Source organism: Metschnikowia bicuspidata, assembly GCF_001664035.1.
Source record: "Metschnikowia bicuspidata var. bicuspidata NRRL YB-4993 chromosome Unknown METBIscaffold_4, whole genome shotgun sequence".
NCBI lineage: Eukaryota > Fungi > Ascomycota > Pichiomycetes > Serinales > Metschnikowiaceae > Metschnikowia > Metschnikowia bicuspidata.
This window is the reverse complement of record NW_017387734.1, coordinates 1,637,409-1,648,422: the sequence shown is the minus strand read 5'-3', so window position 1 is coordinate 1,648,422 and position 11,014 is coordinate 1,637,409. Positions and strand designations below refer to the sequence as shown.

The window sequence follows — 11,014 nt, the reverse complement described above, 5'->3', positions numbered from 1 at the left end:
CTCTAGATCTACTTCATGAGAATGCTCTAGATCTACTGCATGAGAATGCTCTAGATCTACTGCATGAGAATGCTCTAGATATACTTCATGAGAATGCTCTAGATCTACTGCATGAGAATGCTCTAGATCTACTTCATGAGAATGCTCTAGATCTACTTCATGGCGAGACTTCCGAAGGGTACAGAACACCTCCAGATCTCGATGATTGAGTGGGCCTGGTGGTGTTTTGTGGTGGACTACTGCTTGAGAAGGGCAAGTTTGATGACGTTTGGGGACCGACCTGTCAGCGCTATACTGTGGGAACATGTTTCTTCATGCTGCAAATTCCATTCCCCGGTGGTTGCACGCCGTGCGGCTTGGCCCTGGAGTATGAACCAAATTACGTATGTAACATAATATTACCTTTTTATACATCCTACTTGGGCAATGTAGCGTACCTGACTGCTTGGCCCGTTCTTCGAGTGGAACAGTGGCGACAGCGAACAACTGGCATGCTAGTTCCACGCTATATCCACATACCCACCCCAGAATCCCAACAAAGTATGAAACCATCGATTCTCTGGTGCTCTGTTCTAGGGGCATCGCAAAAAACGAGTCCAGAAAAAAATGGATTGAGTGGGAAGCTAGGATGGTGTATGATCTCAACTGACACTTCTTCAATTCAGCAAAATTGCATTTCACTCTGTACTCTGTGGTTTTCTTCATGAAATACAAGCAACAAAAGCACAGTTTGCCTAGTTCGTTTCGCTCTGGTTATCGGATGGGCCATAGTTATACATCCTTGGGCCACAATGCTTACGAAATGTGCACGGCTTTGGGCTTTTAATAAGTCTTGAACAATCGAGGGCTTCTCCAAATAAATCACTATCATCTCATACCCTTTGCTCTGCAGTGTCTATATACATCTTCCAGGACTACAAATGGTGCTTTGGCCTCAATGTTCCAGCTGGGGCTCTCGCAACCTCAAACAATTCAAACCACTAAAACCCCGGGAAATCAAGCCAGGCCATAGACGATACTTGCACGTGGGCAGAGCATGCATCTCGGTCGCAGTCTGAATGTTAAATACCATTACACGCTATATATTAAGCCATACCTACGGTATCAAAACTCGGGACATTTCGGAAGTGGCGAGCAGAGGGTCGCGTGCTTACTTGAGCAACTCGTCGATCTTGGCACTCAATGACAATGGCTTGGTCAACGACGAGTATCTCTCCACAACCTTGCCGTTTTTGTCCACCAAGAACTTCTCGAAGTTCCACTTGATTCTGTTGAGGCCCATGATGCCGGACTTCTGGCTCTTCAAGAACTTGTACACAGGGTCGGCGTTGTCTCCGTTGACCTCCACCTTGCCCAAAACAGGGAAAGTCACGCCATAGTTCAAGGAGCAAAAGGACGCAATCTCGTCAGCACTGCCCGGCTCCTGCAGGCCAAACTGGTTGCAGGGGAACCCGAGGATTTGCACGTCCTTGTCGGCGTACTTCTTGTTCAACTCCTCGAGCTCCTTGTATTGTGGAGTGAAGCCACACTTGGACGCGACATTGACAATGACCACGACTTTTCCCTTCAAGTCTGCGAAAGGGTATGGCTCGCCCTTGGCGTTCTTAGGAGCAAGTTCGTAGAAAGACATGATATTAGCTAATTTGGGGTGAAAGCAGCGGTGGGGGATTTTGAGCATTTGCGCACGGCTGAGCGGGATCATGGCGCTTTATATTCTCGACTTGCAGGCTGTTTGTCATCCGCGGCAAAACAGACCCATCCAGAGCCCAATATGGCCTTGGGGCGCTCGCAAAGCTTATATGCGGTAGAGAACGGTTGCGTGATTTCGGTTGCTTATTGCTTAATCCAGATTTCCTACAACTGCAGCCATATACATGCCTGCGGCGTCTTGTTGATGGGGTCTGCTACAGAGCGGCTGTTCTGTGGCACTGCCCTAATACCAAGTGCTTTGGGTGCTTTAATTAAGGCTCTAATTCTGGGTGTCTTTACTAAGTCCGTGCGCATTGCGAATATCTCCAGATTGAGGCACGTCGCCCTGCAGTCAGGAAAGGAGATGGATGGCACATAGCACTTGGAACACCATTGTCAAGCGGCCTTGTGTTTGCAGCCTCGGCACAATAGCACCAGACGAGCTAGGGGGCATGTTTGAGGTTTCTTTGCATTGTTGTTGCAGTGGACCGAGCCTTCATTGGCCCGGAGCCAGTGGCCCTGTATGCAGGCGGCTCGTTTTCTGCTGGCTGGGCCTATTCCAGCGGGACTGCGTCCACTTGCCTTTGGATGATGTTTGGTGCTATTTCGTATATTTTCCCATATTTTACAGCAGTCTGCTGAAGAAGGACTAGTAGAGAAGTATACGCACCTTTTGATTTTCCAGTGCTGTTTCTTGCGCAGAGAAATCTACGATTTCCAAAGACCTGCGCTTAAATTTTGAGATTTGAAAAGCCTCTCATTTAGAGAGTGGGTGACAATTATTAAGTTTTAGAAAAACCTCGTCTTGTTTGAAGAGAATGGGTAACAATCTTAAAAAGCTAATCCCGGGTCATCGGGAAAAATAGATGTTCTGGAAGTTTTCAATCAGCCGGTGAAAATGAAACCTATCCAGTTTTACTCGTGTCTGCTATCAATATCCACAGTAGACCCTCTAGAGTACCTTTGGGCTACTCGAGTATTACTGTGCTATAGAAATACAAAGGATAAGCTTAAAAAACCGGATAAATTATTAATACTTTCATTCCGAAAGATGAAGATAGCTGGAGCGAAACCCAGGAAGCATGAGCCCAGCTAGCTTGGGACATAATTGAAATCTGATTTCCATTCGAGCTGCGGTGAGCCCCAGCAATGGCACGGGCCGCAAGTCGGGTTTGCCTACCTAAAGACGCCACATACAATGACAAGCTTTGAACTAAGGTCAAGATTCTTTCGTGCTTAACCAAGCATTAAATAAGAAATCGCATTGTGCACAAGTACAAGATTCAAGCGCTCGTCTAAGTTTGATGGCAAAAAAGGTTATACGCGGAGGACGCAGCATGGTTACCCGGTGCTAAAGAGGACCGCTAATCACTACGGGTGCGCCACAGCTGCTGGCAATACGAAGCCTCGGCCCAAGTAAGCCAATGGGATCCATACACATCAAGCCGGCGTGTCCCGACATGCTGCGTCCGCCCACATCCGCGTATATCCCAGACATTCATCCACAACCATTTGAGCCATTTCTCCCTTGCTTTCGACAGTGGCTCTCGTACTCACACACTCACGCTGACGGTACCGCCTAAAGGAAGAACTGGTCTCCAATGACGCCAACCGAGCAGATGGCAAAGCCCACACCAGCAATCATTGACGCAACATTGTATGCCGCGGCCACGTTTTCCAAGTCCTTGACGCGCTCCTTCTTGCTCAAGGCATCTTCAACCTCGCTTTCGATGGCCGAGGGCACGGAATCCAAAGTCTCAATGGGCGTTTCGGGGGACGAGTCGGTCGACACAGAATCGTCAGAAACATGGATGTACGACTGGTCCATGGGCACGTCCTCTGTCGCGGGCTCAGGGGTCGTGTATTCCTTCTTTTGTCCCAGCAAGACGCGGCATCCGCTGGTAAGATTGGCAATTTTCGCGCAGAGACACTCCCTAAATCTAGCTACATCGCTGAAGGGACCCGTCAACACGCAAGTCTTGGCGCCGGTCTGGTAGTACAAAGTCGCAAGCGCCAAGGGGGCAGCCACTGCAGAATACAACAAGTAGGGGTGCTTTCCCGCCGCAGACGAGTGTTTGTAAATCGTCGAGAAGAGCCAAGTGGAGAGCGAAGCCAAGACGACGTTCACGGCATTAGACACTGTGAAGTTGGTTCGGATGGCGGCCAACACAGGCTCGGCAGACGCGGCTTTTAGGGACGCCTGCTGGTTCAACTGTCTGATCAACTCCGGGATTTTCTTCATCGACTGGTACGCCAATGAGCCTGTCAACAACCCCAAAGACGTGGCTCCTGTGAGCGTAATGACAGTGGTGCACCTGCCCATTGTATCAGATTCTGAAGTCGGGGGGAGAAAAAGAGGCGCAATCTAAGACTGCGGGCTGTAGGAGAATTGAGGTGTGGCTGAGCTAAGGAAAAACCAGGATCAGCAAGCAGTATGATGATAAGTCTGTGGCTGTGGGGAATAGCTTGGGACGTGAAAGAAACGCTTTTTTTAATTCTCGGCCCTTGTTTGCCCTCCTGAGCCATTGCGGGAGATGATCCTCTATAAGCTTGTCCCTGGGATGCACGGGTGCGAGCCTGCCGGTCTTCCGACGTCGCGCTATTTCGGGGCACGTTATAGGGCACAGCCGGGCGGGCCTACCGTTTCAGCACGGGCACCCAATACGCATGGTGAGCAAGAAAAGATTGACATGGAAAACCACGAGACACGCTGTTTTGGCGGGTCTGTTTTCGTGCGTGTCTGTTTTCTTGTTCCTTGTTTTAAAGTAGGCCAGGTGCGAGCGAACTCTTGGTCTTCGAGTCAGTAGTTCTGCTTCAAGCCAGTAAATGTAGTGCCGATTTCCCTGTGTCACTGTGGGTAGTGAAATCAAGGCTCTTTGTAAACGCTACTCATGCGTCGAGAACAGCCGTGTCTTCAAGCGAAGGCTCTGATGACGCAGATTCGTCGGGACTGCACGTACTTTCCTGCTGGTGTCCACTTTCACAAACACTTCCATCCAAGGTGTCAGTATACGCATAAAGCCCCAAGACGCAGCAGCAGCGGCAGCGGCAAGCGCAGTCCCACGGATGTTCGAAGCGCCCGTCTCAATGGTGGGCCTGCGCACATCTCGTTCTTTCAGCTGCAAGGAGCCTATTTCAAGAAATCAGGAAGCTTGGAGGGGACCCCCTCCACACTCAGCACATCGAAACTTTCAATGAGCAATTCCACAAGTATCCGCCCGCCCCGCGCGCCAGAAAAGCGGCGGTACTCCTCCGAAACACTGGCTAGGTTCCAGCCTTGAAGCCGGCGCAAGCAGCCAATGACCGCGCCGGTGCGGTGTCTCCCCATCCCACAGCACACAAGCAAAGGGTAGTTGTCCTTGTTGCAGATGAACTCCAACGCCTTCTTGATGGTGCGCTCGTCCAACGAGTCCCACGGATTGATGTTCGTGTAGTTGTAGTCGTTGATGAGCCCGACAAACTCGATGTTTATGCTTTTGTTCAGGCAGTAGTCCAAGAAATCCTCCACCGGCTCCTCGCTGGCCAACCAGAGAATGGTCTTCAAGTTGAGCTCCTCCAAGAAAGACTGGTTGATGAGGGAAGGCTGGCCCGACCGGTAGAGCTGTTTCTCCACCGGACAAAAATTCAACGGCGGAATGATCCGCAGGATCGGCGCCTTGGGTATGAGCAACGATTTGCTGCTGTCCAAGGGGTCGATTTCGGGATCTTGTTGAGTGGCGGCCGACATGCTTTTCCTGCCAGACAAGGCCTTGGCTCGCCTCGCTGGAAAAAGCATATCAAGCTCGCGTCACGTGACCCCGCCCGAGGGGGTCGCGGCGGGTAGTGCGCTTTCTGGTCGGCTCCAAACCATGTCCCTTTTCCGGCGTCTAAAAATACAGGTGACTGTGGCCAGCCGCTTTAAAAGCCACATGTGCCCGTTGCGGTTCTGCTCAGAATTCCAGCCACAAAACTCGGGTTTCCAGCGGAAAATGTTCACGTGATTGGCCGTCTCTTACCGGGCGGTCCATATAGAGTGCTTGTGGAGAAACCTACCGGCAGCAAAAAAGCTGCCTGTACTAAAGCGAAGTAATGATCAGAAACACATTCGTCACGTGCAAAGTTCACAGAAGTACTTGATGGGTATCATGGTTCTTTTGTCGCTCTATAAAACAGCAGCGGCGTCTGCTGTTTTCTCTTTGTTTTGCCTGTCTCCTGTTTCGGCCTTTTTTCTACGTTTTTGCAGCACACTAACGAAAAACGAATATGCCTCGCTCCCAGGTGCAGGTCTCAAAAAAGCACTCCGCGCCGCAGTTAGCGCGCGGGCCAGTGCGACCTGAGGTGCCGAGCGATCTACGTGTTCACCTCGCTCCATTCCCTTGCCACCCCCACCTCAAAACCACCATGTCCAAAAAAGCCGTTGCTGTGAAAAAGGCGGTTGCCGCAGTGGCCACGCAGCAGTCCACGCAAAAAGACGCAAACCCCGACTCAGCGAAGAAACCGGCCTTGGTGAGACAAAACTCCAAATTGGGCCACCGCTTCACCGACGTGGCCAATGCCGTGGAGTCCACATACAACAACTACTGCAAGTCGTTGACCCCCCGCTTGCAGTTCATTGACATTTTCTTGGTCTTCTTGGTCGCCTTGGGAGTGTTGCAGTTTGTCTATGTGCTTTTGATTGGAAACTTCCCCTTCAACGCGTTTTTGGGCGGCTTCATCGCTTGCGTGGGGCAGTTTGTGTTGACCGTTAGTTTGAGAATGCACTACGCTGCTGTTGACGGCGGAAGCACCAGTGCCGAAACCAAGGCTGAAAAGGCCTTCCCCACAATCAGCCCTGAACGTGCAGTCGGTGACTATATCTTTGCCAGCTTGATTTTGCACTTCATTGTATTCCACTTCATCAACTAGGGGCCTCGCAAAACACACAGGAAGTGGACAGACATGATCCTGCTGCCGCGTTACACGCCGCAAAGCAAAGTGCACGATAAAAGAGATATTTGCTGTATCACAAATCTTAAAAGGGATATATTCGCGAAAGAAACGAAGGAATTGTAAGGCAGGGCCCAACGGGAATATATAAAATCTAACAGTATTTGAGTAGAAACTAGTGTCCTTGAGATAAAAGAAGACGCACTTGCTCTCGTCACGCTATGCACCGAGTATCGTGCACGCATCATGATTTGTGTGGTCGCAGTTCTAGACAATGACACAGCATCCACTCTTTTCTTTGCTCAGCGTGGTGGAGGAATTTTGTGTCTTTCTTTGGGGTGCGCTCGATGGAGCTGCCTTGTCGTCCCCAGCAACGGCGGTTCCCTCAGCGGCATTGTCGGCGTCATTATTAGCGAGGGCCGACGCAGCAAGGTCATCCGGCGCAGTGGCAGTAGCGTTTGGTGCATTTGGGTCTGCAGATTCGCCAGCCAACTCCGCACTGACCGAAGCTTCTTTGGTGTTGATGGTGCGGACCAATCCGTGGAAGGCTTCCTCGACGTTGATTCTTTGCTTGGCGGAAGCTTCCATAAATGGACAACCCAAGGATTTGGCAAACGCCAAGCCCTCTTCATAGGACACCTGTCTTTCGATCTCCAAGTCGGATTTGTTGCCCACCACCAACACAGGCACGTTGTCGGAGTCCTTCACTCTCTGGATCTGTTCGTAAAACACCAGCAACTCATCGAGGGAGTTTCTGGAGTTGATGGCGTACACAAGCAAGAAACCTTCGCCAGTACGCATGTATTGTTCCCTCATGGCCAGATACTCCTCTTGCCCAGCAGTGTCCAAGATATCCAAGATGACTTGCTGCCCGTCAACAACGCACAGCTTGCGGTAGGAGTCCTCGATGGTCGGGTCGTACTCATCCACAAAATGCGACTGGATTAGCTGGATGGTGATGGCGGACTTTCCCACACCTCCGCCTCCAACAACGACTAACTTGTATTCTTTGGGCATCCTGTAGTGTGTGCTAAGACTGGTGGCCAGAATAGGCAGGGGGTCGAAATGCGGTAGATCCTCTTCGCCCACTTGGGCGCGGGATGCACGGGTGGCGATGCTGCGGGCGCCAAGTCTCACGACCGGGCGGCGCGCCGCAACGCCAGTCTGGGAAGGTGCGGCGTGCAGTTCTACCTGCCTGCAGGCCCGCAGGCCCAACTCTGGAGCTGGAATAGTTGCCGGCCTTTTCTGGTGGTTGCATGCAACTGGCTGGTGCTTCCGAAACCCAACAAGGACGCGGGCGGGACATCTGCTGACCGCGGCTGGAACGCCCACATGCCTCATTGGATTATCCCTTGATGAATTGAGGCCGCATTGGTACATCAATGCCAGGGGGCAACGGAGGGGTTATTTCCGTTTTTGGACATCTCCACGCGAGAATCCAAAACAACCGCGTTGCTGGCGAACATTCCATAGTACAATCGTGGCGGGGCACTTGGCATTTTCGTGGTGTGTTGAGGCACGTGGATGTATCTCGTTTCCGTGGTGTTTTGACACACGTAGGGATTTCAGTGGCGGTTGTGGATCCCATTAAAATGCCCCATTTCGGTGGTGGTTGAAGCACATGAGCACGTGTTTCAGTCGAAGTCGTTTCCCCCGGTCTATTCTGAAACAAGAAGCCGTCGCCGACCCAATTCAAAACAACCCAGCATGGCGACATGACCTCGTCCTAGTGCATCGCAGCCGCTCACGGCTTCTTCGCTTTCTTCATCTTGGCAACACAGTCGTCGCAGTACCATTTGCCTTTGGGAGGGTTCTTGAAGCCAATGCACGGCAAGTGGAACCACTCGCGTTCGCAGGTGTCGCCGTCACAGCCAACCATCTCGCCAAAGGAGATCTGGTTGCAGTAGCAGTAGGTGGGCTCGGCCCCGGCGCTCCCCGGGTGGGACGCCGGCTCGGGCTCGCGGTCCTTCCGGGGCTTGGCGCCTGTTTTTTTCTTGTCCGCAGCAACAGGCGCCACGGCCTTCTCCGGCTCCTTGTCCTTGCGGCGCTTCTTGACGTTGCCGCTCGAGGACGCGGCGGGCTCCAGGGGCGTGGGCTCCTTGGTCTTGCGCTTCTTGGAGCCGTCCTCGTCCTCGGGGTCCTTGTGCGCTTTCCGCGCGGCCAAGGCCTCGCGGCGGGTCTCGGATCTCTGCGACTGGGCGCTCTTGGCGGCGTCTGCCGCAGCCTGTGGGTCCAGGATCAAGGCACGGTGGTTGAGCGGGCCCACGCGCACGGACTCCGGGATCTCGTTGTTGCCGATGATCACCTTGTAGTCGTTGTTGATGCGGTACATGTGCTTTGCCATGACGTCGGCTGCCACGGACGTCACGTGCATCTTCTCTTCGAGGCACGGGATCACCTCGTGGATCTGCTTGCGGATCCGCTGCAAGCGCGTCATATGGGCGTGCGGCGCCGCGGCCTCGGGCTTTGTGTGGAGCTGGTCGATGTACTGGCCGATGTTGTGGTTGATCAACGGGACGGTTTTGATGCACTTGGCGTCGATTTCCTTCAAGAGCGTGAAGTACTTGAACAAGTCCATGGGCATGGCCTCAAACGCGTCGGAAATGTCGTTGAGCCCGGGCAAGAGATCGTTGATGTTGGTGATGTTCTGTGCCCGTTTCTGGAACTGCTGGAAGTACTGCAACGGCTTGTCCGCCTTGGTTCTGTTGGCTAGCCGCTGCGACTTGGGGCGGGCGGGCAAGTCGGAGTGCATCCTGCAGGGCGAGGGTGAATGGGTCTGTGGACGGCGTGGCGAATTACTTGGCGGTGTGTTTTTTCGTGGCGTGCCAATTTGGTGGGGTGCGGTTTTGGTGGGGTGCCGTTTCGGTTTCTGGCGTTTTGGAGTCGGGCGCTGGGCTGCCCGCTGGTTCTGGTGACTTTTGATGTCTGGCGCGCTGCCGCTACCTGCAGGACACCGTTCAGTGCGGGTCGTGCCCTAACTAAATCCGTAGGGGCTGCAACGCTACCCGCCGGCGAGATAGTGAGACCCAAAACGCTGTAATTTAAGCAGACAGCGACGGCACGTGCACGTGCCTGGGCCACCGGTGGCAGGGAGGCGGCCCCGCGGGGCGGCCGGTCACGTGCCGCCGCTCCCGGTTAGATACATGCTGTCACGTGACGGATGGTCACGTGACGCCACGTATCCCGGCCGCCCGGCCACCAGCACACAGCCAAAGTGCGTCTAGCTCAGAATACAGCACGACGAACCGGACATTTCGAGGACCGAGTCAAAAAAAAAGGTGTGCTTATTGCGTTGCCGCCGGTCGTGCAGAAAAGCGGCGTTTCCCACAGGCGCAAAACGCAATTCGCCACCGTCCCGCCGCCCCGCGATTGCAAAATGTCACGTGAGATCCACCAAGACCACCAGGTCTTTGCAGACGGTTTCCAGCCCGCCTGGCCGTCCGACCAACATCGGCCGTTTGATAGAAACGCCACGTGACTCCAGCCCAGGCCTTGTATCCGAATTCTCGCTTGTATCCGGACAGCCTGGACAGAACCATTCACGTGCATCTGGCCGCTCATATAGGCATCGCAAATTAGCCAGGTCGCATCGTAGTTCACGTTTCTATTGCAGACTTTTCGGGGCGCCGGCACAACTCCAGAACGGCCGATTAGGACCAGCGCATCGGATTTTCTGAGCTTCGACTCCCAGTCCATATTTGCAGGCCCAATCCGGACGAGTCTTGCATATCTCTGGAGGCGCAGATTCAAGCGAGGCCCCACTAGCGAGGCTGAACGCCACACTTTCGAGCCTACCTGGGAAGACCGCAACCACCCCTAGTCAGGACTTCCGGCATCGAGCCGTTTTCGATTGTTTTTTATAGTGGAGACTTTCAGGCATCGCGTCATTTCCCGGGCAGCCAGGCATTGAGACGATATCAGCAGGACGAACGAGGGAACCGACAGGCTTTCGATCATACTAGAGGTTTTGGAATCTTCACGGAATCCCCGTCGAGCACCACTGAAGACTTTAAGGTCACCATCCGAGAGGCTTTGAAGAAAGAGGCTCTGAAACCATCGCTTCAAGCCACTGAGGACATCGGTCATCAATAGTCATCACTAGAGTGGCTTTAGGATCTTAGTGAAGACACTTGATTATCCATAGAGTGGTTCTAAGATCTTCATTCGATCATCACTAGAGTTGTTCTAAGATCTTCATTGAAGACATTCGATCATCACCAGAGTGGCTTTAGGATCTCACTGAAGACACTCGATCATCACTACAGTGGTTTCAGGATTTTATTGAAGACTTTCAATCATCACTAGAGTGGTTTAGGATCTTAGTGAAGACATTTGATTATCCATAGATTGTTTCTCAGATCTTCATTCGATCATCACTAGAGTGGTTCTAAGATCTTCATTGAAGACATTCGATCATCAC

The 11,014-nt window shown here is 52.7% G+C and overlaps 7 protein-coding genes across 7 annotated transcripts in view; 2 read left to right on the top strand and 5 right to left on the bottom strand.

The window, feature by feature from the left end:
- Window positions 1-716, top strand: part of METBIDRAFT_205275 (uncharacterized protein) — a 2,340-nt gene extending 1,624 nt beyond the window's left edge. The window contains exon 2 of the mRNA XM_018854969.1: window positions 258-716. Coding sequence (XP_018711261.1) covers window positions 258-396 — 139 coding nt within the window. The 3' untranslated portion in view covers window positions 397-716. The remainder of the gene's footprint in view (window positions 1-257) is intronic.
- Window positions 717-1,150: 434 nt separating this feature from the next.
- On the bottom strand, window positions 1,151-1,630 carry METBIDRAFT_43955 (glutathione peroxidase; the record flags this gene model as incomplete). Its single annotated transcript, XM_018857724.1, has 1 exon — window positions 1,151-1,630. The coding sequence occupies one exon, from the start codon at window positions 1,628-1,630 to the stop codon at window positions 1,151-1,153; it is 480 nt and encodes a 159-aa protein (XP_018711260.1).
- Window positions 1,631-3,268: 1,638 nt separating this feature from the next.
- Window positions 3,269-4,012, bottom strand: METBIDRAFT_43121 (uncharacterized protein; the record flags this gene model as incomplete). Its single annotated transcript, XM_018857619.1, has 1 exon — window positions 3,269-4,012. The coding sequence occupies one exon, from the start codon at window positions 4,010-4,012 to the stop codon at window positions 3,269-3,271; it is 744 nt and encodes a 247-aa protein (XP_018711259.1).
- An 807-nt stretch (window positions 4,013-4,819) lies between these two features.
- OCA1 (putative tyrosine protein phosphatase) lies at window positions 4,820-5,416 on the bottom strand (the record flags this gene model as incomplete). The annotated part of the gene is made up of 1 exon (XM_018854257.1): window positions 4,820-5,416. The coding sequence occupies one exon, from the start codon at window positions 5,414-5,416 to the stop codon at window positions 4,820-4,822; it is 597 nt and encodes a 198-aa protein (XP_018711258.1).
- Window positions 5,417-6,069: 653 nt separating this feature from the next.
- METBIDRAFT_79021 (dolichyl-diphosphooligosaccharide-protein glycotransferase) lies at window positions 6,070-6,573 on the top strand (the record flags this gene model as incomplete). The annotated part of the gene is made up of 1 exon (XM_018858987.1): window positions 6,070-6,573. One exon carries the CDS (start codon window positions 6,070-6,072, stop codon window positions 6,571-6,573), a length of 504 nt encoding a protein of 167 aa, XP_018711257.1.
- A 288-nt stretch (window positions 6,574-6,861) lies between these two features.
- RAS1 (Ras family GTPase) lies at window positions 6,862-7,611 on the bottom strand (the record flags this gene model as incomplete). Its single annotated transcript, XM_018857689.1, has 1 exon — window positions 6,862-7,611. The coding sequence occupies one exon, from the start codon at window positions 7,609-7,611 to the stop codon at window positions 6,862-6,864; it is 750 nt and encodes a 249-aa protein (XP_018711256.1).
- A 727-nt stretch (window positions 7,612-8,338) lies between these two features.
- Window positions 8,339-9,346, bottom strand: PHO23 (Pho23p; the record flags this gene model as incomplete). Its single annotated transcript, XM_018858986.1, has 1 exon — window positions 8,339-9,346. One exon carries the CDS (start codon window positions 9,344-9,346, stop codon window positions 8,339-8,341), a length of 1,008 nt encoding a protein of 335 aa, XP_018711255.1.
- Window positions 9,347-11,014: the final 1,668 nt, after the last annotated feature.